The 25,765-nt window shown below is 53.1% G+C and overlaps 2 protein-coding genes and 1 long non-coding RNA gene across 8 annotated transcripts in view; 2 read left to right on the top strand and 1 right to left on the bottom strand.

Moving 5' to 3' along the window:
- Positions 1–2,085: 2,085 nt before the first annotated feature.
- YIF1B (Yip1 interacting factor homolog B, membrane trafficking protein) lies at positions 2,086–11,088 on the top strand. 3 transcript variants are annotated; one of them, XM_028529546.2, is made up of 8 exons: positions 2,086–2,216; positions 7,482–7,720; positions 7,802–7,906; positions 8,104–8,182; positions 8,315–8,372; positions 9,383–9,538; positions 9,618–9,711; positions 10,666–11,088. In XM_028529546.2, the coding sequence occupies exons 1-8, from the start codon at positions 2,174–2,176 to the stop codon at positions 10,819–10,821; spliced, it is 930 nt and encodes a 309-aa protein (XP_028385347.1). In that variant the 5' UTR covers positions 2,086–2,173; the 3' UTR covers positions 10,822–11,088. The 3 variants fall into 3 exon arrangements, with proteins under 3 accessions (XP_028385347.1, XP_028385346.1, XP_035867804.1); XM_028529545.2 differs by having other exon boundaries at positions 2,112–2,225; XM_036011911.1 differs by lacking the exon at positions 2,086–2,216 and adding an exon at positions 2,267–2,368.
- On the top strand, positions 2,689–4,224 carry LOC118497491. Its single transcript, XR_004900015.1, has 2 exons — positions 2,689–3,780; positions 3,984–4,224. It is a non-coding gene; the product is annotated as an uncharacterized LOC118497491 (long non-coding RNA).
- Positions 11,089–21,176: 10,088 nt separating the features above from the next.
- The window catches only part of SPINT2 (serine peptidase inhibitor, Kunitz type 2), a 29,668-nt gene continuing 25,079 nt past the window's right edge, over positions 21,177–25,765 (bottom strand). For 2 of the 4 annotated variants that reach the window (XM_036013185.1, XM_036013183.1), the window contains 4 exons: positions 24,222–24,275; positions 23,453–23,614; positions 23,095–23,133; positions 21,182–21,796 (listed from right to left, as the gene is read on the bottom strand). In XM_036013185.1, the coding sequence (XP_035869078.1) occupies positions 21,630–21,796; positions 23,095–23,133; positions 23,453–23,614; positions 24,222–24,275 (422 nt within the window). In that variant the 3' untranslated portion in view covers positions 21,182–21,629. Of the gene's footprint in view, positions 21,797–23,094; positions 23,134–23,452; positions 23,615–24,221; positions 24,276–25,532; positions 25,593–25,765 lie in introns of all 4 variants that reach the window. The other 2 variants (XM_028529098.2, XM_036013184.1) reach the window with 2 other exon arrangements.

The raw sequence follows: 25,765 nt of genomic DNA, 5'->3' as shown, positions 1-25,765 counted from the left end.
TTTTTTTTTTTTAAATTAAGATTTTATTTATTTATTTTCAGAGAGAGAGGAAGAGAGGAAGAGAAACATCGATGTGAGAAACATCCATCCATTGCCTCTCATGCATGCCCCCACCAGGACCGAACCTCAATGGGCATATGCTGTGACTGGGAATGGAACCAGCACCCCTTTACCTTTCAAGAAGACTCCCAACCAACTGAGCCACACAGGTTAGGGCAGGCGACAGAGTGGGGATCTTCAGCTCTTCACCAAATCTTTGTTCAGGACTCACTTTGCGCTGGGCCATTTGCTGAGTGATGTTGGGGACACAGCAGTGACCATGACAGTTCTGAAACCTACCCTCAGAGGGCTCCCAACACTTTAACACAGTGACAGCCCAGAGGGAAGCACAGGCAGAGTGACCAGAGTTGAGATGGCGGATGCCTAGAAGACTGTGTAGCCCAAAGGAGCCGAGAGGAGGCGACTGCCACAGCTTTGGGAGATCAAGAGAGCTTCCGGAGAAAGGAAATAATATGAGGCGAGACATGAAGGAAGAACAGGAATGAGGCAGGGCCTTTTTTCCAGGCAGAACCACAGATCCACACCTCCATTGAAAGGGGAGTTGTGCCTTCCCTGTTCCCCCTGTACTTTTCTCCACATCCCACTCCAGCTGGAAATCAGCACACTCCATGACTGCCTTCTGGAAGGCAGACCAGAGACCTGACCACATCTGACTGGCAGATGAATGAGGCTGATGGCCCAGCTCAGACACACCCCAGCTGGTTCTATTTATAAAACTGTGGCAGCTCTTGGGAAGAGCCCAACTTGGGACTGAGAACTCACCGGAAGAGATGCCTGATAATACAACAGTAACAGTGGGGGCCAGTGATCAAAGGCTTCAATATGTTAGACCTCTGTGGACACATGAGGTTGTATTGAATCCTCAACCCCTCTTCCATTATGGCCATTAAACAGATGAGAAATTGTAGGCTTAAAAATTTAGTAGTCACAAAACTGGTAAGGAGTGACTTATGTGAACATGAGGTGAGCAGAAAGCCAGAATACTTATTTCACTAATAAAAAAATACTCACAGAAGAATTTAGAAAAGAGTGGGAAAGCTGAAAATGAGAAAATACTGGTGGAGCCTAAGGGACGGATGCTAAACCAGGGGTGCAGAAGAGGAATGGGGACACTTCACTCACAGAAAAAGCCTGTGACTAAGCCATGACTCAGAGGCCAATGCAGCCCTCAAGGTCCCCCCAAAAGACAACGTCTCAGAGGAGGAAAGGGAAAGCCACAGTGACAGAGTCACTTGCTGACATTCTTCCGGAGTGCTATCACTGCCCAGAAGTCACTGCTACCATTATCTTTGCCTGAGATAAGTGGAGGAGAGTGAGGGACAGAAAAAGGGAGACTGAGAGGGAGGGAAGGGGGGAGACCTAGTGAGATACATGGGGAGACTGAGGGACAAAGAGAGGAGAGACTAAGGAAGTTTAATTCTCAGGGCCCCTCACTTGCAAATGTGCCTGTGTGTGCTATGAATTGCTGGGGGTTGGTAGCTTTTTTGAAGGACTGGGAAAGCCAGGTTGCAACGCATAACATTTTTATGATTTTCTGGGAAAACGTCTAGAGATGTCTTCCTCTTGGACATCTTGGTTCTTACTACCTGATTTGCCGAGTGTCCTTTTCTCACTCTAAACGTTCACCTCAATAACTAAGTTCTGCAAGCTGTACAACTGTCAGAGCCCGGACCACTCACTCTGCTGAGCCCTCGGGAACACTCTTTCCCTGTTCCACTCTCTTCCTTCCCTAGCTCCAGCTTGCTCTTAGCAACCCAAATTGAGCGTCTGTCCTTAGAGAACTCCACTTCCCATAGGCCTCTTCGCTCGACACCTACATTTCCCATCGGCCTCTTTGCTCGACACCTACTTCTTCCACGACAGGCCTACAGCTAGGATTGTTCCCCTGCCCCGCCCTCCTGCGCCTCCAGTCTGGACTCTCCGCTAACGTGAAGGACCTCCACTCCTCCCCTTTTACCCACAGCCAATTCGTCCAGGCCTCCGCAAGGAGGTGTGGCTCCTGAACGAGCGTATCGTCCATTGGCTGTTGCTTAGCCTGTAGGGCGTGGCTACGGAAGCCGGGCGGGCATATTTCGAACCGTGGCTGGGGTGGTGGTGGTAGCAGCGGCCGAGGATGCACTCCGCGGGCTTGGCGACGGCGGGGACGCCCCGGCAGCGTAAGTGGCGTACGTGGCTGGCCGAAGAGGGCGGGCGGGCGGGGGCGTGGTGGGGCCAAGGTGGTGGTTGGTGCGGTCGCGGCAGGTCAGAGGTCACGAAGTCAGGGATCTGGCTCTTCGAAGTGTGCACCACGGAGGGATGCCAGCTCCGGGTAGGGACGCATTGGGGTCGATTCTTCTTTTCTTTAGAAACTTTTTGGGAAGGAAACAACTTTGGGCAAGATATTGTATGATAGGCAGAAAAGTGTGACTTTCATGGATTTGCAGGAAGCGGTCAGACTGGCCTCTTTTGTGGACACGGGCTGTCGCCCATGTCTTAGGACATCGTTCATAGCCCTTCGTGAGCGACGAAAGCCACAATTTTCCCTCATTTAAGATTTGAACCTGTGTTTATTTTGCTGTTAACCTCCCTTTTCCATCTTTATGAACTTCTATCTCTAAGTTCCTCTTTATGTCCCTGAGTGTGCTTTCATCTTATTTTTTCATTCATCACATCCTGCCTCAGCACCTTTGTGCCCACCCCTGTGCTAAAATGTGGGTACCTGGTGAGTGACCAGCATAGCACTGGCCCTCCTTAACTTATAGCTCAGAATTTAGTGGGAAGGCAGACACTAAACTCAGAAACAAACAAGTCAGCCAGATAATTTGGGGACTAAGGGCCGTAAAGAGAATAATTCAGGATGTTACTAGAGGTTGGGGAGGCCTCTGTGTTGAAGTAGACAGTGTGGTGTGCTCAGTCCTCTCCAACCATCAGTAAGGTGTCTGGCTGGCTCTGTGGTAGGTGATGCTGGAGAACAGCGGGTGCCCCAACAGGTTTCTGTCCTCATGGAGCTACCAGGACAGAGCAGAAGACAGCCTCAGGCTGGAGGGGTGGGCCTATGATGAGAGAAGCAGCACAGGCAGAGGGGTTAGGGGCACGGTGGGGGAAGGCCAATCAGAGTGGTTATGGCTGGGATGGAGGTGTTGTGATAGCACAGATGGGGCATGTGACCCAGCCTGGGGGTGTCAGTGAAGCTTCCTGGTAGAGGTAGGTGTAATGAAGAGGAATTAGTTCAGTGAAGAGGATTTGTGGTGAGAGGGAAAAGCATTGGAGGTCTGTACTAAGTACACAAATGAATGTATATGTAGCAATTGTGATAAGTACTCAGAAGGGAAAGAAAGAATCACTGGATATTATGAGAAAGAACAAGCTGGGCACTAGCTAATGCTTTATATTGAGGAGTGAGAAAGGTCTCTCTGAGAAGGAAACATTTTTTTTTACAGAAATTGACCTTTATTGTACTAAAGTCTGTTTATAACTTTTGATACAAGGTGAGATTTCAGTACAGAAAATCCCAGTCTGGCAGAACAGTACCTGTGCGCACTGTACCATCACAGTTCCACTGCCTGCAGCTCAGAGCAACAGCCAGAGCGCATGCAAGTAAGACTTCGAGACAACCTACAGTTTGACTGAGTTGTCTGAGCTAGAAAACTTGTACTTGTAAAACAAAGGGCAGCATTGAGGACTGAAACGTGTCTCTTTTCAAACAACTGTGCAAGAAAATATATCTCTCTTTTAAAAAATGTCAGTACAGTCCTGGCTGATGTGGCTCAGTGGATTGAGTGCCGGCCTGCAAACCAAAAGATCACCAGTTCGATTCCTCAGTTGCAGGCCAGGTCCCCAGTAGGGGCGTGTGAAAGGCAACCACACATTGATGTTTCTCTCCCTCTCTTTCTCCCTCCCTTCCCCTCTCTCTAAAATAAGTAAATAAAATCTTTTTTAAAAAGTCAGTATGACTAAACTACAATCTAGTGTCTAGAATTACAGAGAATAAAATGAAATAAAAGATTTCTTGCTAGTAAGATGAAATGTTAGGAACAGTATTAGAATGTAGGTCCCACCGCAGTGACATGTACACGGAGCCTGGCATAGTACTTATTACTGACAGGACGCACAGCTCAGGGAGGAACCACATCAAATGTTCAGCCAGAGACATCCAGCACCGGAGGTACAAAAAAAATAAATAAATAAAACCAAACAAATACTGAACGAAGACATTCGTATGGAGTACTTCTTATTCATGTCATGAGTGCTAAGGCCAAGACTAAAAGATCCCACTCTCTTTTTAGATTTTTGACAATAACAACCCTAATTACCAGGCTTCCTGACGACCCTCAGTTCAAAGCTTGAAACAATTTTCACATCCAAAAAGTAAGAAGGAAACATTTGAGCTGAGTCCAGAGTGCTTGCATTGGCAGTTGGTAATCATGGGAAAGTGTTCCCAGTTGATGGCGTTGCATGTTCAAAAGCCTGTGGGGGCCAGGAATTTGGCTGGGCCAGAGTCGGAGAGGAGGCTGTTGTGGCTGGGATGCAGTGAACCCTGAGGGGAGGTAGAAACGAGGATGGTGGGCAGGGCTGGGTCCTGTCTGCAGGGCCTCACAGGCATTTGGGTTTTATTCTCAACACAGTGGTCCTGATTGTAGGCAGAGGACAGGAAATGTTTTCTATCTATCTATCTATCTATCTATTTATTTATTTATTTTTAGAGAGAGGAGAAGGGAGGGAGAAAGAGGGAGAAAAACATTGATGTGCAAAAGAAACAAATTGATCGGTTGCCTCTTGCATGCTCCCAGCCGGGGACCTGGCCTGCAACCCAGGCCTGTGCCCCAGCTGACTGGGAATCTGGAAATCCAACCCGACCTTCCGACCACAGGACAACGCCCAGCCCACTGAGGCACACCAGCCAGGGCAGGACATGTTCTCTCTTACATTTAAATAGAGCACTCTGGCTGCCTACTGGAGGGAAGGTTGGTGCAGCTAAGAATGGACTAGAGCAGGGGTGTCAAACTCATTTTCACCAGGGGCTACATCAGCCTTACAGTTGCCTTCAAAGGGCTGAGGTAATTTTAGAACTGTTTAAATGTAACTACCCCTTAACAGTTAAGCGGAGCTTGGTGCTGCCACCGGGTAGAAGGCTGGATAAAACAAGGCGGAGGGCCAGATTCAGCCCACGGGCCTTGTGCTTGCCACCTGTGAACTAGAGGACCCAGGAAGGGTACATTTGAGTCGGGTGAAGTCTGAGAGGGAAGGGTGACATTGAGACATAGTGGGTGAGGATTAGCAATTGGTTGGTTAGATGCCAGACAGAAGGGGAATCAGGGGGTTGGAAACAGGTCAGGGCCCAGGGGCAGCCAGAGGGCATTGCCAGGAAGTGGCCAACCTGGATCTGGCTACTGGAGAGAAGTGGTGGCTAGACACGAGAGCCCAGAGCCCGAGGCACATGGTCCCTGTGAAAGCTGTGGGTGTGGGTGAGACTGCCCTCGGTGAGAGGCAGAAGACAGGGCAAGGGTGGATAATTGAGTTACACATTTCAGGGAGCTGGAAATAAGTTGCTGATTGAGAGGGACTGATCGCGATGACATCAGTTCCACGAGGGCAGGAGTTTTTGTCCTTTGGATCATTGCTGCCTGCATCAGAACCTAACACAGAGGGGTGCTCAGGAGGTGTTGGTGGGGCTCAGACAGGAAACAGAAAAAGACAGGTACAGTGTCTTGGAAGCCAAGAGAGCAGAGTCGGAGGTTGGCATTTGGGGCACTGCATCCAGTGCTGTGAGGGCTTGAGCTGAATGAGAGCAGGATCACGGGCTCGGTCTGGTGGTGCAGAGAGCCTTTAGGAAGCCTGTGGGAGCAGGACCCCAAATGCCACCTGCTGAGGGGGTTACACCGAGGGAGGAGAGGCTGGCACCAAAGCTTTTAGGAAGCAACCCTTCAGGGCAGAAATGGGAGGGGAAAAGAGAAATGGCTACAGATAATCAAAAGGAAGAGCTGAGGGGCTTGGCATTGGTAATAGGTGCCAGGCCAGGGGCTGAGCCATTTCTGAGTACCACTTTGCCTTGGACTGTTAACCCCTTTCTACAGAGGAGAGAATTGAGGCCCAGAGAAAGGCATAATGCAGATGATTTGACTCCTTCCCTTCCCACTGTAATGCCACCACCCTGTCCCGTGCCCACGATGGTGCCTGGCATGTAGGAGGGGCTCAGTGAATATTGGCTGTAGCAGCATCGCTTATTAGTTAGAAGTAGGGGCCCTGGAGCCAGAGTGCTGGGCTCAAATTGGCCGTCTCCGTATTCCTCTCTCCTTCCTCTTTCTTACTCCACCCCAACTTAGCATGCCTCTAGCAAGTCCTGGCCCTCTGGCCTCCAAAAGCCATCCAGAGACAGCCCACCCCCGACCTCTCTGTCCCACCCTCCGTCCTACCTGTAGCACCAGCAAAGTCCTCCCTCCTCTCCTCTCCCCATCCTCACTCCCAACATGAAGCCGAAGGGACCTTTTAAAGACTTGAACCTTCGCCCTGCCTCATACTATCTGTATGACTTTAAGCAAGGGCCTGAACCTCTTTGGGGCTTGCTTTTCCCATCTGTAAAATGCGGGTGCTAACAGCGTCAGTGCAAATGAGTTGTTGTGAGGATGAAATGAGTTAATCTGTAGTGTTCAGGACATGGCCTCATATGTGGTCAGTGCTCAGTTGGGGCTGAATTATCGTAGTATTTATTGGGTGACCTGGGTGGGACTCTTGCCCTTCTTTGCTCACTCAGCTTGGCCCTTTGCACAAGGCATTTAGCCTGTCTGGGCCTCAGTTTCCACATCTGGAAAGTGGGGATGGCCACTCATTCATTGATCTGGTTTTTATCAAGTGCTGTGTATGGGACTCAGCCATGAAGAAGACAAAGAGTTTTGTGGACAGACAGGGAACGAAAGAAATAAAACATCTGGCATCTCTGCTGGTGCCGAGTCTGGTTGTCAATGAAGCAGGGGATAGGGAATGCCACCTGGGGAGGCCCAGGTGTAGACAGGGTCGCGGGGGAAGCCGCACGGAGCCCAGACTTCAAGGAGAGCAGTGAGCCATGAGGACATCTGAGGGAGGAGTGTCCGGGCAGAGGGAAAGCCAGTGCAGCGGCCCTGAGCCCGGAGCATGCCTGATGTGTTCAGTGAGCGTAGAAGCCCATGTGTCTGGAGCTGACTGAGCGAGGGGGAGCATGAAGAGGCATGTAGACAGAGACCTTGTTTGTAAAAAGCTTAGTGCAAGGTTCTGTGCCCAGTAGGCCCCAGTACATAGTAGCTATCAACATTCTCTCCCTCGTTATTTGGATGGATGGATGGCAAGCAGAGCCTGCCCACGCTTGACGGGTTAGCCCATCAGATGTGAAGACCCAGGCCCCACCGAGGCAGGATGGGAGGGAGCGCGCTCACAGGATGAACTGGGCTTCCACCTCTCTCCCCCCTCAGCCTCAAAGCGGAGAATCCCTGTGTCCCATCTGGGCATGTCTGACCCCCACCAGCTTTTCGATGACACGAGTTCCGCCCAGAGCCGGGGTTATGGGGCCCAGCGGGAGCCCAGTGGCCTGGGCTACCCTACAGCCTCCGCCTCGCCCCAGGGGGCCTTCCTGAATGATCCCGTGTCCAACATGGCCATGGCCTATGGGAGCAGCCTGGCTGCGCAAGGCAAGGAGCTGGTGGATAAGAACGTGAGTGGGCTGGGCCGGTGGGAGTGGGGGGAAGCCTGGGGCTCTGGGGCCAGCGCTTCAGGTAGAGCTCTGCCTTTCCAGATCGACCGCTTCATCCCTGTCACCAAGCTCAAGTATTACTTTGCTGTGGACACCCTGTACGTGGGCAAAAAGCTGGGCCTGCTCTTCTTTCCCTACCTGCACCAGGTCAGAGCACCCTCTGCCAAGGCGACTGTGGTCCCAGAGGAGACAGCCTGTGGGGTGGGGCCGTGGGAGGGGCTGAGTCAGAGGCTGGGGCAAATGTCAGGGCCGGTAGGTAACTCAGCCTAAGAGAGGACCTGTACACAGGGTGGAAGGAGCCCAACTCTGGGGGCCCTTGCCTGCTACCCCCACTGTCCCCACAGGACTGGGAGGTGCAGTACCAGCAGGACACGCCAGTGGCCCCCCGCTTTGACATCAATGCTCCTGACCTCTACATTCCAGGTATCTATCTCCCTACCCACCACAGCCCAGCACCCTCCTCCCTCTGGGCGGGTGAGTCTGGGGCAGAGGCCCAGCTGCCGGGGGCCCAGGATGGTCCTTCCTCTGACCTGTGTCCGTGTCTGCCTCCCACAGCTATGGCTTTTATCACCTACATCTTGGTGGCAGGCCTGGCCCTGGGGACCCAGGAGAGGTAAGAGTGAACTTGGGTGAGCAGAGTGGTGCGGGGTTGGGGGGTGAGGGGAATCGGAGAGTCAGTGTCCTGTCTCAGAACAGCCCCGCCGTGCTCCCGTCTGGCCCAGGACAGAGCTCTAGGTGTCACGCTCAGGGTCACCCTCTCTTTCCCACCCTTGTGTGGTTCTCTAAATCTGTCCTTCCCCTTGGCTTCCACCACCAGGTCCAGTCTCATCCTTGCCCTCTCCTAGCTAGCTGCCCTGACCCTAGACACCCCCTGCACCCCAACTCCAGCAGCAGCCAGAAAGGTCTCTTCCCACCCTGCCCAGAAGCTGTCCGTAGCTCCCTGGCCCCAGAGCAAGCCCCAGCTCCGTAGCCCTGCACTGCCCTCCCTGAGGCCTTTCTCTGCACCCCCTCACTCTGCTGCTCCGTTCCGGTCCTCCTTCCATCCTCCAGAGGGCCTGGCACTGCCATCCCAGGGTCTCTGCGTAGCTCCCTTTGCTCGGGAGTAGGTTCCTCCTCCACATCATCACCTGCTGAGCACCTGCTCACTCAGGATGTCTCCACTCCAATGTCACCTCCATGGGGAAGGAAGCCTTCCCATTCCCCAGGCTGGGTCAGGCCCCTACCTCTTGCTCATAGGCCCCGTTCATTTCCTTTTTGGCATTGAAAATAATTGTCATTTGGGTAAATTAATTGTTGAGAGACAAGGGTTATGGCAGAGACCAAGGTCCTTTGTTCCCAGCCCACCATTGTCTTCAGGGCTCAGTGCAAGTGTCCCCGCCCCTGGGAAGGCCTGAGTACCCCTCCACGCTGGGCCAGATTCCTCCCCGGCCCTGGGCCTCCCCCCGACTTGTCTAGGCTGTCACTGAGGACAGGTCTGCCTTTCCTGGAATGGGACTTCCATGAGGACAGGGCCCAAGTCCATCCTGGTCTCTGCCAGGTCTCCAGCCCCACCCAACACAGGCTGTCCCCAAGTGTAGGGAGGGTTTGGGCCGGCCGATCAGATGACAGCTCGGGTACCCACAGGTTCTCCCCAGACCTCCTGGGGCTGCAGGCCAGCTCGGCGTTGGCCTGGCTGACACTGGAGGTGCTGGCCATCCTGCTCAGCCTCTACCTGGTCACTGCCAACACCGACCTCACCACCATTGATCTGGTGGCCTTTTTGGGCTACAAATACGTTGGGTGAGTATCACCGTCTCCCCTACTGCCATCCCCAGCCCTGGGCATCTTCTTCAGACCAGCCTTCCCCTCTTCCCCCCAGGATGATTGGCGGGGTCCTCATGGGCCTGCTCTTTGGGAAGATTGGCTACTACCTGGTGCTGGGCTGGTGCTGCGTGTCAATCTTTGTGTTCATGGTGAGCTGGGGCTCCGGGCAGTGTGAGATTGAGAACACAGGCCTCTTGGACAGAGCTGGGGTCCCCTGGAGGCATCCAAGCAGCGGATGTCAGGTGGGGAGTTTAGACCAGAGCGGCACTGCTGAACTGAGGAGCCCTGGAATGGGCACCGTAGCCTGGGGGCAGGAAGGCTTCCTGGAAGAGGGGGTGTCCAAGCTGGAGCTTAAAGGAAGAGAGGAGGCATCCAGATTGCTAGGGCGGGCAGATGCTCACCCTCACCCTACTTTGCTTACATGGTGGGCCTTCCTGCCAGAGTTTCTTTTTGGATGAAAAAATTTTCAGCACACCCCAAGTAGCTTGTTTGAGGGCCAGTAGTGAGGTGCTGGTTAAGAGCGCTAGCATTCGCTAGGCCTGGGTTTGCCCCCGCGCTTTGCTGGGTCCAGGCAGATCGCTTCCTCTTTTCAACCTCAGTTTTCTCTGGTACATTGAGGGAGGTGATAGCTGCACCTCAGGATACTTGGAGGACAGCATGGGGAGCAGACAGCACAGACTGGTAGCTGGTGGGTCACATCTAACCGTCAGCTAGACTTTGACTTAGATGTCCTTATTTACAAGATTTTTCAAAAAGGCATTCTGGCTGGTGTTACAAATTATCATCTTACCAACGTGAGCAGGTGACAGCAACCAGAGCCGCATCTGGCCACCCCATCTAGGCTCCATGATCACGGCACTTCCTCCCCTCACTCACTCAGGGGCCTGGCCTGCGTTTGAACCCTTACATTTTCTCACGAGGCCTTGGGAGGGGGTCACTGGCTGTTAGATTTGAGAAGCTAAGGAGCCACAGAAGCTGAGACTTGAGCCCAGCTGCCCCTGTGGAGGGAGGGAGAAAGCTGGGGCTGCAGAGGGGCAGAGACTGGAAGTGTCCCGGTGCGCACCTGGCCCAGAGGGCTCAAGGGTAACTACTATCGGCCCCAGATCCGGACGCTGCGTCTGAAGATCCTGGCGGAGGCTGCGGCTGAGGGAGTCCCAGTGCGCGGGGCACGGAACCAGCTGCGCATGTACCTGACCATGGCCGTGGCCGCCGCGCAGCCTCTGCTTATGTACTGGCTCACCTTCCACCTGGTGCGGTGAGGACAGTGGGGCCCGCCTCTAACTGCTGCTCCTGAAGGCTACCAGCTACCTGCCAGCTACCGCCCGCCCGCCCGCCGCTGCTATGGTCCAGACATCCTCCTCCCCGGGGCCAGAGACCCTCCTGCGGTCCACCGCCCGCCCATCCCCCCCCTGCTCCCCCCCCCCCCCCCTTCGCCACCGGTGCTGAGATCCATCCCCAGCTGCACTAGCCGTCCCTCTGGCAGGCGGCAGCTGTTCCGGAAACAATAAACCCTGGTGGGCTCAGCGTGGGTGGCCTCTCCTTGGTGGCTGTGCATGATTGCCCGGCAGGGGGCAGGCTAGTCTCACAGGGAAGCGGGCGGGTGGGGCAGGTACAGTTCACAGCTGCCTGCAACCGAGGTCACCAGAAGGCCTAGAGAAGGTTTAATGGGCCAAGCCCAGGCCCGTCGGTGAGAAGCCTTCTTCCCCTTTTTACCTTGGGCTTCTTGACCTTGCCCAGGCTGCTTCCCTGCGTTTCTGAGCCTGAAGAGGGGGACTGTGGGGCTAAGGGCAGTGGGGATGGAAGAGGAGACCCCTTAGTAAAGGGGTTGCCCAGGTTTCGGGCTGGCGGCCTCCCCAGGCTGAGGCACCGGCAGCACTCGCTTAGGAGCGGCAAGCCTTCCACCTTTGCCTCCGTGTCTGAGTCGCTGGAGCTGCTGTCAGAACCTGAGGAACTGCTGGGGCTGTGCTAGGTGAAAGCAAAAGAGTGAGGCTGTGGGCACCCAAGTTGAGAGCCTGAACTGGAAGCTCACCAAGGTCAAAAGCACCCCTATTCCACCATACTCCCTGCCCCCTGGAATGTGCCCTGCCGAGGGGCGATTCACCCTCGGGTTAGCTGCCCCTGCTTCTGATAGACCCTGAACTGTGGGGAAGCTGTGCTTGGGGTCACTCACCCTGGCTGGCCCCCTCAGGCTTCTTGGAAGTGGACTCCAGGGCTGCTGAGAGAAGTCGGCTGGATTGGCACAGGAAGTGTGCCCTGAACCTCAAGGTCCTCACTCCCAGGAGCGCAACTGCCACAGGTCTAGCTGTGTGGTGAGAGGAAGTACGTCCTGAGTCAGGGAACAGGGAGCAGCGGGACCTGCCCGCCCAGAGAACGCAGAGGAGCCCCACCAGACCTTTGTCCAGAGTCCTCAGCTCTGACTCGGCCCCTCCCAGCACCGCCCAGCTTTGGGGCAATGGGGAGGGTGGACAGTTAACTGCAAAATAAAACAAAACACTCGCCTCTCCAGCCTTGCAACTGAAGTGGAGCTGGGGGTTGGGGTGGGCAGTTGGGGATTTCTGGGAAGGGGGCTAGAGGTGTCATCTTCCCCCAAAAGGGTCAGTTGCTTGCCTGTGCTTGAGGAAACAGGGAGGGAGGCTCGCTGTGACCTGTGAGAGCATTATCGCTCCTCGTGTGTTTATTGTGTGCCTCGCTGGGCACTGTTCCAGGGGCTTCCCGCACATTCACTCACTTTAACAACCCCCTGTGGCTTGGTGACACGCAGTCTAAAAGGGGGAGAACATGAACTTGGGACCAGGCTGCTGAATTTGAGGCACAGCTGTACCACTTAGCAGTGGGGCGATGCGGGGAAAGTCACTTCGCCTCTCTGTGCCTCGGTTTTCTCATCTGTAAGTGGCAGCTGCCAAACCGGGGAAGGTAAGGATCGGATGGATTTGTTTCCTAGGCCTGTGCCTGGCACAGAGTAAGTGCTTAGGAAACAATGTTTTGGCTTTCTTTAAATAAAAGGTAGATAGTGTTGTTGTCCTGTTTGCAGGTGAGAAAACGAAGGGACCGAACAGTTAAGGGAGATGACGAGGGGCATGTGCAGCAGTGAACAGACTGGAGGTGGGATTCACACCAGGCATGTGGCTCAAGTCCAAGGCTGTGCCTGCTCCCTCCATCTCACCCTGCATGGTGCTCGGCAGCAGGAGCAGCCAGCAACACCCAGCCTTCCCTGTCCACACTGGGCTGGCCCCAGGTCAGGCCAGGTGAGCCACCTGCTCCCGTCACTGTCAGGCTGTGTCCTTGTGAGTTTCTGCCCAGTCCCACCCTGCTGCTGGCTGCAGACTGTACCTGCAGCAGTGGGTGGGCAGGGTGGAGGGCTGGGGCCCGGGGCCCAGAGATGACGAATGTGCAGTAATCAGCCTGGTGCACTCAGGTCTCTGCTCCAAAGTCCATTCCTTGGAGGAGCCGACCCTGGTGGGCAGCTCCACAGAGCCCCGTCACTCCATCCCCTCTTCCCTGCTCCGTGCCGCCAGCACAGCCCTTGCCCAGCACTCTCTGACGTCATCCTTCTCTCCCGTGCTGGCCCCGTGTGTTTTCAGGACCTGCCCTGTGTCCAGCAGAGTTCAAGTGCTGGGGGTGCACGGTGAGCACCATCTCCAACCACCTGGAAGTGACATTGTGTGGGGGGAACAAGGTAAAATATATAGCCCGTTACCCAAAAAACATGAAAACCAAAATGACCATTGGTTGGTGAATGGAGAGGCAAAATGTGGGATATGTATAAAGCAAAAAGGACGGACGGACACGGGCTGCGTCACAGGTGGACTCGGAAGCACGACGCCAGGCGAAGGAGCGGGCACTGCAGACCGCCGTTGTGCGGCGGCGTTCATGCACTATGTTTGAGGAAGGCAGGCAGGCAGAGCGGGTCAGTGGGTGCGGGGAACCGAGTGGGAATGGGGATTAGCTTACATGGGCAGGAGAGGTTTTGGGGTGAGGGGAGGAAGTGTTCGAAAACCGATGTGCAGAGACAGTTGCACCCTTTGATAAAGATCACTTAAGTATACATTTGAAAGGGGTGAGTTTTAGGTAATTTATAACTCCAATAAAAGCTATTTTTTTTAAAGTAATACATGCTAAGGAGAAATACAGAAAGAAAGGAGCACAGGTAATAATAGCTGTGGGGGAGGAGTGGATTTTAAATAGAGTTACCGAAGAAAGCATCCTTGAAGTCACTTGGAAGATGGGAAGATGAGGAGATAAGCCATACAAGCTCCTGGAGGAAGAGTGTTCTAGGCAGAGGGAGTATCAAGTGCAAAGGCCCTGAGGCAGGAATGTACCTGCCTGTGTCTGAAGAACTGCAAGGTCAGAGTGGCCTGTGAGAATGTAGGGAAAGCAAATGGGGAGGAATGGAGGTGGTGTCTTGTAAATGAAAGATCTCCATTCTTTACTCTGAATGAGAAGAGAGGTGAAATTAGTGTGGTTTTCCCCACAACCGGATGCAGGATTTGAGAGAAAGTGGCTCTCTGTCCTGGCAGGTCATAAACTCCAAGTGTGGGGACCTTGTCTAGTTCGCTCAGCACCAGAGAACAGTGTGACCCAGAGTTGGTGCTTGCTGTCCTTTTGTGAATGGGTGAGGCTACCTGCTGCCAGGCACTGTGTCAGTAGCAGGTTCGCACGGAGTGGCTGCGAGTTCGAGTTCTGGCAGTTGGTCTGCTTACAGGCGAACCCTCGCCCTGCTCCTTACTGCTCTACAGACAAATGAGCAACCATGCTGGGCCTTGAGTTTCCTGCTCTGTGAAGTGAGGAACTTACCTTATCAAGTAGGTGTTCTCCCACAGAGCCTGCCTGGTACAAGGTAAATATATGTTCAGTAAATGTCAGGGTTTGTGTGTGTGTGTATGTTTGTTTTTAGAGGGCAGGAGAGAGAAACATATTAATGTGTTGTTCTACTTATTTATGCATTCATTGGTTGATTCTTGTATGTGCCCTGACTGGGGATTGAACCTGCAACCTTGGTTATTGGGGCGATGCTTTAACCAACTGAGCTACCCATCCAGAGCATCAGGTTTCACTGTTATCCACAAACACAATCTCACGTTTCCTTGTGAACCTGGCCTCAAAAGGTACAATTCAATGCCCAAGGGCACTGGGCTAGAAGGTAGTAGAATAGCAAGGTGAGTGGTCTTCCAGACCCAAGACAAGGTGCAGTGGAACCTCAGTTTTCCAACCTAATTCACTCAGAAGGCTATTTGGGAAGCAATTTGTTTGAAAACCAAACCATACAGGTATCAGCATGAAGAGGTTATTGGTCGAGAACCACACTGAGATGGGGGACATTTGAGAAGTGAGGTTTGACTGCAGCCCTCTGCCACTGTGCAGAAATTGTGGGCAGGGCCAGTGGGTCCGGGGAGACCACAGCCTGGTCCTCCAGACTCGCCTCTGATCACTGCTGCATGAGATTAGGACGTGGCAGCTTCTGCAGAGACCCAAAGACAGAAGCTGGACAGGGCAGCTTCATTTTTCACTGCCACGAAAGCCAGAACTGGTGGGAGTCCAGGGTGGGTGACTGGGTGGGTGTGGGACCTGGCTCCTTGTGTCTGGTAGTTCTGCGTTCTCCCAGGGTGCTTTCCAAGGACAGGCTGGCCCCCACCTTCAGTTCGTCAGGAAGGGAAGGGGTGCGTGGAGGCAGAGCACTGCCCTGCTCTACCTGACCCAGAAGTATTTATTTTTTCCTTTCACTGAGTTTATTGGGGTGACACTGGTTAACAAAATCACTCCAGTTTCGGGTACAACGTTCTACAGTACACCATCTGTGCACTGTATCTGACCCAGGAGGTTTCCAGAGGCAGGCAGGCTAAAGTGGGCCAAGTGGCACACATGCTTGGGTGAAGACAGGTTGGCGTGGCTCTGTGGATTGAGTGCCGGCCTGTGAAGCGAAAGGTTGCTGATTAGCAGCTAGGCACGTGCCTGGGTTGCAGAGTAGGTCCTTGGTTGGGGGCATGGGAGAGGCCACCATTGTGCTCTTGGTAAGATACTAGTTCCCTGACATTCAGCTCTCATGGCTAACAGGCATGGCAGTAGCTTAGGCCTGCCCCCCAGTCCCTGCCTGCCCTGGCATCTGATGGCCCTGCCTCCCCTGACTGTTTCCTCAGTACCTCTGCCTAAAAGTAAGACATTAAAAAAAAACTACCTGCGGAGAGAAGAGGGAATTTCAGGGGAGAATGGGAAGGGTTTACAGGAACAAATTTAAAGGACACATGGACAAAAACTAGGGGGAGGGTGGTAATGGGAGGAAGGGGGAGGGATGGGTGGGTGGGCTGGAATGGGAGTAAAAGGGAGAAAACTACTTGAACAATGATTAAAATTAAAAAAATAAAAACAACAACAAAAAAAACTACCTAAGGGTGTAAGCAATGCCTTCTCCTTTGTAGGAAAAGTGCACGTGTGTTCCCCACTGGCCTGCAGCGCTGATGGCATTCACTACTGCTTGATCAGCTGCTCCTCCCCTAACCTTTCACCGGCTCACGTTCTTCAGAGTCGCTCCCTGACAATTTTCCTTGGTCACGACACCTTAAGGAAGAGATCTGGATGCCAACTTTAGTGGCCAGGGAAACCAAGGTGGGGCAAGACAGTCCTCCACGGAGGGTGCCCATCCCTCCACGTCCGGTCCAAGGACTGACGCGGCTCATTGGAAAAGCAAGTGCTTCAAGGCCTGGTTTAGTCTCTTCTGAAGCTGACGTGGACAGAGTGCCCTGACCCTGCAAACACCACAACCCCTTTTGTGGACTGTTTCCTCAGAACGTAGCTGCGTCCCAGGAGACGATGGCCTTAGGCATGTAGTATTAAGGGCCTGGGTTTCCCTTCCCACAAGGCATTGGCCCGGGGCATTCTGGAATGTTAATAATCAGAAAATCTTGACAACCACCCTTTGGCAGTTGCCAAGGGGCTAGCAGCCCAGCTGGCCTTCAGCCAGCTGACTCTTTTGTCTGGGGTTCGATTTCCCCCCATTTACCAGCTAGTAAGTTAGCCTGTAGTAGTTTCCAAAGTGCTGGCAGAAGCCTGGAGACTGCTGGGCCAGAGACCAAAGCTGTTGTTACTTGCAGGGAGCCACATAAGCATCAGCATTTGTATGGTGTCCCTTTGCCCTGTGGGGACAAGGTGGGTGGTCCAGGCAGACCCTGCACATTGCAGTAGGTTGTATTACAGGGATGGGACACTGAGCTTGGGGATGCAAGGTGCTCCTTGTCCAAAGGGAGCCATTTCCTCGTCCTTCAAGGCGCTCACTGCAAACCCAGCCTGGAGAAATGGCCCTGGGGAAACAGCTGTCAGGGTCATCCCTTCTCAGCACACCCAGCAAGACCTGCAGCAGCATGGGATACTGTTTTTACCAACAACCCACCCCTCCTGGTTTCAGATAAAATTCAGTCACACAAATGTGCCATTCTATAGTGACCGGGACTCCAAGCAGCAGTGGGTGGTCCAGTTGTTACAAGTCCAACCTGCCATCCAGGTGTGAGTGAGCAGGGCTTATTTCAGCCAGAATGCAGTCTAAGGCCGTTATCCATCAGGACCCGCACAGCAAGGCCAGAGTGGCATCATTGCCAATAATCACAAGGTCTGGAAGCAGCCCCCATGTCCCATAGAGACATTGTGACTCATTCTTTCCCACACACAGAAACACGGACTGCTGGGCACAGGGCACTCCAATTCAGGACTTGTTGTCGAACTTGACTTAGAACAACACTGCCCTGGTTTGGTTAAGCTGCATGGGCAGTGCCACTGAGTAGTTTACAGCCTCCACTGCCATACGTGGCATAACCCCGGGGCGCTTGGGTGGCAGTGTGTGGTTCTGTTATCAGCCAGATTAGGACAAAGCTCTGCAGGTCCTGTTTATAAATGTCTAGGGGTGGGGCCCACATTCAGAAGCTGCAACTGATGGCATTGGGCACCACAGGATTTGTCAGGGCCAGCTGTGCCTACCGGTCACGTTGGCAGCTGCAGATGCCACAGGGCTCAGGTGGACCAGTGATTGGCTGGGATGTGGGTGTTGGATCTGGAGGACAGAGACAACTGACTGCACCCCCTTCACTTTCCCCCACCTCCTGGGGTCTAAGGCCTCCCTCCCCGGGTCCCTGGTTGTTAACTCCCTCCAAGGGCTGGAAATCAGTGTGTATGCCATCCCAGGAGGTATGGTTTCACTTTGATCAATGCCTGCTCACACCCAGACCTTTTGGGTGAGGTATGAGTGGAACAAGCATGTTTCCAAATGTATAGGGACAATGTGGGCCACTGCAGGAAGACTTGGCAGCAGGGTACTCAGTGACCAAGTGGTCATTATCTTCATGACCCAGGACCAGTCAGTCCAGGAAACAATCCAAAGGGCTGAACCAGAATTAACTTCAATCCGAGGCCCCCTGCTGGTCGGCCTGCCCCTGGAGCATGCCAGGATCAGGTGCGCTGGGGCCAATGTTAAGGAGAAAGGTGCAGTATCCAGGAATGAGGAGGGCACATCCCCAGTGCCTTTGACCTTTCTGGGAACAGCCACATTCAGTGACCAAACTGCCTTCCCAAAGTACATGGACCAGGAGGAAGTAAGGGGAGATCTTTGAGTTGATTGTTTTAAGTCCATTCCACTTTTTTTTTTTTCAGATTGATTGATTTATTCTTAGAGTGGAAGGGAGAAAAACCAATGTGTGGTTTCCTCTTGCACCCACAACTGGGGACCTGGCCCACAACCCAGGCCACGTACCCTGACTGGGAATCAAACTGGCAACCCTTTGGTTTGCAGGCTAGCACTCAAGCCACTGAGCCACACCAGCCAGGGCCATTCCACTTCTTCACGATGCCTGACAAAGGCTGTTAAATGTCCACTGAGTAACAGCTACAAGGCCCATTGTTGAGCAGCCTTGACAAGAAAAAGAGCACCACTGTCACCCTGTCCATGGTTGTTTCAGGGCGCAGTGGCATGGCAGAAAGCAGCTGACCAGCCTGCTGGCACTGCCTTTCAGGCCCACACCTGAAAATGCACAGGATGGCGGCTCCACATCTGAAAATGCACAGGGTGACTGACACCTCTGGCAGGCAGGCAGTCTGCGGCAGCAAGTGGGCCCTGGGCCTTGCTCACCACGAGACAAACGGAACACACAGCTTTTCCCTCCACACGACTGAGACGAAAGGGACAACGCTTGTTGTAGGTCAAGGAAAGGCCTTCCGCCAGGCCAGAGGCATCAGTGAATTTGAGGTTCTTGAAGACAAGGGACGACATGAGTGGATTTGAGGGTTACTCGTGCTGGCAGGGTGGGTGTAGGAGACAGACGCCCACTGAGAGGAACAAGGAAGCAGGTATGTGGGCAGAGACAGAATCAGTCTCCTGAAGACGGCTGCCATGCCGAGCACATCCCACGGCTGACCTGCCACGTGATCCCACGTAACCCTCACCTCCACCCACTGTGCAGGTGAGGAAACTTGAGGTTCAAGGGAGTTAAGTGACCTGCCCACTGTTGCGCACCTGGAGTGGTGTGCAGTCCCTCCCAGTGCCTGGGCCTTTACCCCTGGACCACAGGCGGTGCTGCCCGGGGGCCGATGTGTGGATACTGCAGGCCTCCCTGCTCACCCACTCGGAGTCAGCTACAGTGCCTGGGAGACCTGGCAGGGGAAATGGCAGACTCCATGAGCAGTGGGAGCAGATGAGGTAATTGTTTACTTCTTTCTGGAATAAAGCCCTAATGGATATGTCTTTCCCCTAATGTACAGAACGTGGACTTTCTTGGCCTTAGGAATTTCTAGGAAGGAGAGTTTACTGTCTGTTTTGTTCCATGGAGAGGTCAAAGCAAAATCTGGAACAGTCTGGTTGCACAGAGCCACAGACTGGCCAGGCACTTCCACCCACTCGTGGACCAGAGCCCTGCCTCCTGCTGCCCAGGCAGGGGAGGGACTGAGACTGTTCCATGACGTGACTGCTTCCTCCAGAGGCTGTCTGACACCTCCAGCGCTCCCACTGGAGCTGACTCCGAGAAAAGGACATTGCATGCACAAGGTGAGCATGGTGAGACATTTTCCTTTGCCGGAGACAATTCACTCCCACTACCCCTATCCATCTTGCCCTGTTCCCATGTAATTCTTTAGCGCCTGCCACTCATGCAGCAGGGAGGATATCTGTGTCCTCATGATCCTCCAGGACCTCTTGCTGCCCAAGACAACCCTCAAGTTCTTTTTGAAAGCTCTTGATGCAGCTGGTAGCTCAGCTGGTTAGAGCATCATCCTGATGATACACTAAGGCTGTGGGTTTGATCCCCAGTCAGGGCACATACAAGAATCAATCAATGAATTCACAAATAAGTGTAGAACAACAAATAGGTGTTTCTCTCCCTCACCCTTCCTTTTTCTCTAAAAGCAATTTTTAAAGTTTTTTTTTAAAGGAAAGAAAATTCTTGATGCAATGATGGAATTTATCAGCTTTTTTTCTTTGTTCTTTTGGCCCTGGGAAATTTTACCTGGGAAACACTGTGGGTTGCCTGGAGGCTGCTGTGTTTAGGACATGTTTGGAAGGTGAAGGGGAAGAGAGGGGCTTCCAGAGTCGAGACAGGCAGGGAACACCCACGGGGAGACAGGAGAGTCGGGACTAGCCCTCGAGGCCAAACGCAGCCTCCACTGGAATTCCCCATTTCAATGCAGGGGCACACGTGGGGGTCCTGAGAAGACGGCAGAACTCCAGGAAAAGATGAAAATCACAAGGCCCAAGTGATTTTAGTCAGAACCACTCCAACATTAGGAAGGACTCAGTCTTTCCCTGAACAGGATGCATCCTTATTCCAACTCTCCTGTGCACCCAAAGAAGTGTCTAAGGTGTGGGTTACAGTCCATAGTGGGCCATTTAAAAATTTCTAAAAATCCAATCAGTGGGGCATGACCAGCATTTTTAAAAAGGGAACAGGAATAGAAAATACCAGAACTCACCATAAGTGGTAAGGCTAAGTGTAGTTTGGTAGAGCTTTGTGAACACTCAGTTTGTAATGTAAGATGTATTTTATTCAAAAAGATCTCACCCTGGCTGGTGTGGCTCAGTGGATTGAGTGCCAGTTTGTGAACCAAAGGGTCACTGGTTCGATTCCCAGTCAGGGCACATGGGTGGGTTGCAGGCCAGGTCCCCAGTGAGAGGTGCATGAGAGGGAACCACACATTGATGCTTCTCTCCCTCCCTTGAAAAAAACAACACCCCCTGCCGAAAGATCTGAAAGATGCTTTTTTTTTTTAAAGGCGTTTGTTTCTAGAATGGGACATTTCATGTAGTGTCCTATGATAATTCTGGTAGAATTTAAATTAGCAGTCCTGCCCTGACCAGTGTGGCTCTGTGGTTGGGAACCATCCTGCGAACCAAAAGGTCATCAGCTGGATTCCTGGTCAGGCACATGCCTGGGTTGCAGGCCAGGTGCCAAGTCTCACTGTTGGTCACACCCGAGACACAACCAGTCGATGTTTCCTTCATACATCAGTGTTTCTCACCCTCTTCTCCCCTCTCTAGAAATAAACAGAATCTTTAAAATAAATAAGCAAGTATTCATATAAAGAAAGCACACACTGAAATTTATTTTAAAAGGGAAGACCCCTTTTATTAAACTTGTACATTTTACTCTTTTCAGAATCCTAATTTTTTAAAAAAACTTTTGTTTCTGCTTATTTAAAAATGAAAAACCCCACAAATCAAACAAAGGAAACTATGAAAACACTACTTCTGTGATGGGAAAGGAGTCAACAAGGCTTCCACGTGAACAAAGAAAACTATCCCTGGAGTAAAGGAATCGAAGAGGAGCTGACTTCTGGTCTGGGGCGGGGCTGGTCCGGATGTGAACCATTAGGAGGTTTCCAAAGTGAACCGCCCCGGGAGAACCGGGAAGCAGCCCTCTTAGCTTCCAAAGTACCAAACAGACAAAAAGCCCTAATAATCACAAAAATACAAATCAATCACTCTATTTTAAAAAGCACACACACATACCCTATAGTTCTCTCTGCCCCCGCCCCGCCCAGGGTTCTCTTCGTGGACAGCGGGTCCTGAGCCCTGAAGGGTGGCCTCCCGGGGACGAGGTGTTCACAGCACAACCGTGTTCTTCACCAGATGCTCCTTATCATCCTCGGAACTCCAGAGGGTGTGGAGGGCGCGCTCCTGGTTCCTCCGCGCTGTCCTCACCAGGCAGACAGTAGAGGCTCCCAGCAGGACGATCAGGACCATCACGAACAGCCCTGCCAGGACCACCACTGGGGATGGGAGAGAGGCCTCAGGATTGGTAGGATGAGGACAGCCACGGCCAGAGCGGGGCAGCTCAGGGCGAGGACCCAGCAGCCCCCAGCCACACCCCCCCCACCCAACTGGGAAGGTCTGGAGAACTGACACTGCCCACCCATCCCGGAAGAACAGTCCCAACACGCTGGTTCCCAACAAACACAGGCACCGCACAGTGTGCACACAAACAGTGACTGTTCGGGTCCCTTCTTTTTGAACAAACAGCCCCACTTACACCATTTCCCTCCACCTCTTAGGGGCAAGCTGTACAGGAGGCCCAAGCCCACGTAAAAAACACATCTCTGGCGTGTGTAGAAACATAAAACCCCAGGTATTGTGTCTACTCCGCCCCCACCATCAGCCTCAGACAAAGGTGGGCCTGCAGGTGGCTGGATGGCTGACTGTGGAATGAGGTAAGGGCAGAGGCAAGGGTTTGTTCTGGGCAGTGCTGTGAGGGCACCCTCGTGTTCCTAATGGCCTTGGTAAATCCAACAGTGGTCACCCCACTGGTCAGTGAAGATGCTTTCTTTCCAGGTGGGACTCCACCTAAGGAATGTGGCTCCTGTGGCAACTACCCAGTTGCCTCTCCCTGCCGGGCTATGGAATCAGATAGGAGCGAGTCCCTCTCCACCTCTACCCTACCCCACCAACACCACTCCTGATGGCCTGCTTTCTGCCCAGGCCTGGCAAACCAGTTCCAGCGTCACCCCTCCTCTACAACAGAGCAGGCAGCAGGCCAGGCCAGGGCTCCTTATTAGGGAAACAGGTGGAAAGAGACCAAACCAGTGTGGCAGGTCCTTTTGCAAACACTGTCCTCCCTGACTCAGGCTCAGAATCAGAAACAAAAGCGAAGGCCCAGCCCCCTTGTCAGACCACACTGCCTGGGGACAACACTGGCTGTGCCTCGCACACACCAAGGTCTCCAACTTCCTCCTTGTCACCCACAACCAGCTCTGTCCGCCCCACGGACCAGAGTTCCCTCTGAACCTGGAGTCAGACTCAGGCCTGCATGCAGCAGATCCCATGTGCCCAACAGCAGGACTCGCACCCTCCAGTATTCCCAGCCGCCTCACTCCAGCCCCCGCCATCTACTCAGTGGTAGGGCAAACATCTACCACACATTCCAAGCTGCCGTTCTTGTGCAGAAACACAACTTTCTACCACAAGATGTTTGTGGTGAACGATGATGTGTCCAAGACAACATGAGCCTGCAAAAACACAGCTGAGTTTAGTCAGGCAGGCAGGTGGGGGGTGGCGGCTAAAGGCCACTTACCTTTAGTGCTGCGGGGCAGGACAGGATACAGCTGCTTGCCTGGAAGAGAACACACAACCCCAAGGTCAGCTCACGGTCCTCTTCCCCCCAAAACTGCTGCCTCCTGAAGACTCCCTCAGCTCTGGGCCTTCACAGTGGGCTCTTTCTGAGGTACAACTTCTGGTTCTTCAAGGCCTTGTCATCTTGGTGGGGACCTAGGACATGCCTAGGGGCCAAAGCCTACCTGTGCCAGGGAGCCAGAGAAGGATGGAGGCCAAATGACAGCTTTTTCACAGCCTTTTTTAGGGACAAGGGATGGACTTGGGGAGGGCCGTCCACCCGTCATTGCTTCTTGGATCCAGGGATCAGGCAGACTCACCGAAGCAGCGGCTCATGCATGCCTCCTTGGAGAGGTAGTTGTTTTTATTGCCCTGGCACCCTCCATAGATAAAGTTGTCACAGGAGTTCTTCTCAGCATCAAAGTACCAACGTAGGAAGGACGCGCGACAAGGCCCTGTGACTGCCTTGGCAGTGCAGTGTTCTGGGAGTGGAAGGCCCAAGAAGCACAAGTGAGCAGGGTGCAGAGGAAAGTGGAGCTAGAATGCTCCCAGGCAGTCACACAGCTGCCAGCCAAGGGAGAGCTGTCTCTCTGCCATAGAAACTGGTCAACTACAGATGTGCTCGGTCTGACCCACCTCGACACCCTCTTCCACATTTGTAGCACCCTTCTCAGTGCAGCCAGACTATGTTGTTGGGGAGGGGGGTTCCCCTACCAGGCACTGTTGGGAAACACTTTCCATGCACTCCTCGGTCTCTAAGAGATCTGTCTGGGGCCCCAGTTTTTATACTCAGGGACTCAGAGGCACAGCTACAGTCACCTGCCCACAGCTACACAGCTGGTGAGCAGGGCCTGCAGCTGTACCTCCTCCTGCACACAGCTTCCTGCAGCTGCTGCCCTGGGCTTCCCATGCATTCATTCCACCACCTTGGAAAGGCTGGGAAGCCCCAAGCTACAATTTCCTTAGTGGAAATCCTGAAGTGTGTCACAATTCCAACTAAGTAAAGAAAATACGTTTTGCCTACATATATTTTTTACAAGTTATACTTTCTACTATCTAAAATGAAAAATAAATTTTAAAAAATTATACCTTCATAGTCGAAAACATCACTGGAAGGGTCATCAAAATCCCGCCTTCCGGGAACTAAAACACAAACATCCGTGTCAGGGAGGCAGGGGCAGTCATGTGGACTGGCTGGGGCCGAGTCTAGAAGGGCCCACTGAGTGACTGTGGACACTGGTTTCTAGAAGGAAGGATGTGGATCTCCCCTTCAAGGGCAGCTTTGCTCCATCACCTCCGGTTCCAACGGGCTCTACAGCACACACTGAATGAACGCTGGTGGGGAGGCCCGCCTCCACTCCAGGGGTTGATATGAAAACTAATTGTAGCCACATTATCTGGAGTGATGAGGAAACCAGTCCAGTTCACTCTCTACACAGCGAGGAGTCCCCTCCCTTACTCTCCTGGGGAAATTTTCTTCTGAAACAGGACTGAAATCAGAGCTATTATGCCACCCCAGGGTGCTGGATGATTTTAGAGAGGCTGGCTTCAGAATTAACAGTGAGCACAGGAAAAGCAATGGCCAGGATGGTCACAGGACTCCTGGCCTAGCAAACCTAGAGAGTGACTCTCGCCTAACTTCCAGCTTTCTGCAAGTCACAGAATAAACAGTTACTCTCACATGAGCACTGGTATCACAGTCAGAGCCAAGGAGCAACTGGTGTGTGACTACTAGCCTACTGGGGACCGTCCTCCAATGGGGTGGGGGCAGATTCCCTCCTTCCACAGCAGGTCTTGCCCCACAGGGCCAACTGCCTGGGAACTGGCCTTTGGGAAAGCTGGGCTGGACTTGCTAGTGCATCTGCACCACTCGCCCCAGGCTCCTGAAGCTGAATCCTTAACCATAAAGGAGGAATAGGGCAGCTGCTGTCAGCACTACAAAGCAAGCTAACACAAAGCTTGAGATCAAGGACTGCCGTGGGAATGGAGGCAGGGTGGCAGAGGACAGGACTCAGCACAAGGAGGGGGATGGAAAGGATCACAGGGAGCAGAGGAAACAGAACAGGCCAGGAGAGGTGGGGGTGGGAGGCGGTAAGACGACAGAGGCCAGCCCAGAGAGGAGGAAGGGGCCTGAGCCACATGGGAGGCAACCACAATCCCCTGACCCGCAGGAGGAAGCCGAGGCCCACTCAGAGGCACTGCAGAATCCCTCGGCTCTCCTTTCTGTTAAAGATGCTGGCAAGGGGCCAAAAGGTGGCAGCCCAAGCAGAGCCCTTGTTTGCCAATGCCGAGTAAACGGAACCAGAGGGTGCAAGCCCTTGTACAAGTCCCAGATTACAAATGTCCTTTCAGTTACCCATCTGGATGGCCTCATTCAACCTGCATCCTTTAAGAACGTACCACTTGGGATAGAGGAATCTGTTCCATTCCTGCTAGTGGCCAGACCATCAACGGTGTTTTCTACAAAGGCACAAAACAAAACAAAACAAAACAAAACCGTATAGTGAGAAAGTGCACTTTTCTCCAAGATCGCCAGTGAAACTAGACAAGCTGTGTCCCTGAGCAGTCGTGCCCTGTGGGCCTCTCACAGCTACTCCCATTTCTACGTTATGTGGTCCTTTCAATGCACATGC

Source organism: Phyllostomus discolor, chromosome 12, assembly GCF_004126475.2.
Source record: "Phyllostomus discolor isolate MPI-MPIP mPhyDis1 chromosome 12, mPhyDis1.pri.v3, whole genome shotgun sequence".
Classification (NCBI taxonomy): Eukaryota; Metazoa; Chordata; class Mammalia; order Chiroptera; family Phyllostomidae; genus Phyllostomus; species Phyllostomus discolor.
This window is presented reverse-complemented; position numbering and strand designations above follow the sequence as displayed.

What these genes read in the sequence shown, in the direction of transcription:
- YIF1B (XM_028529545.2), top strand. Translation starts at nt 2,174, where the DNA reads ATGCACTCCGCGGGCTTGGCGACGGCGGGGACGCCCCGGCAGCGTAAG. An exon ending in AGGAGCTGGTGGATAAGAAC is followed by an intron (nt 7,721 to 7,801) that starts GTGAGTGGGCTG and finishes CTGCCTTTCCAG; the next exon opens with ATCGACCGCTTCATCCCTGT. An exon ending in GCCCTGGGGACCCAGGAGAG is followed by an intron (nt 8,373 to 9,382) that starts GTAAGAGTGAAC and finishes GGGTACCCACAG; the next exon opens with GTTCTCCCCAGACCTCCTGG.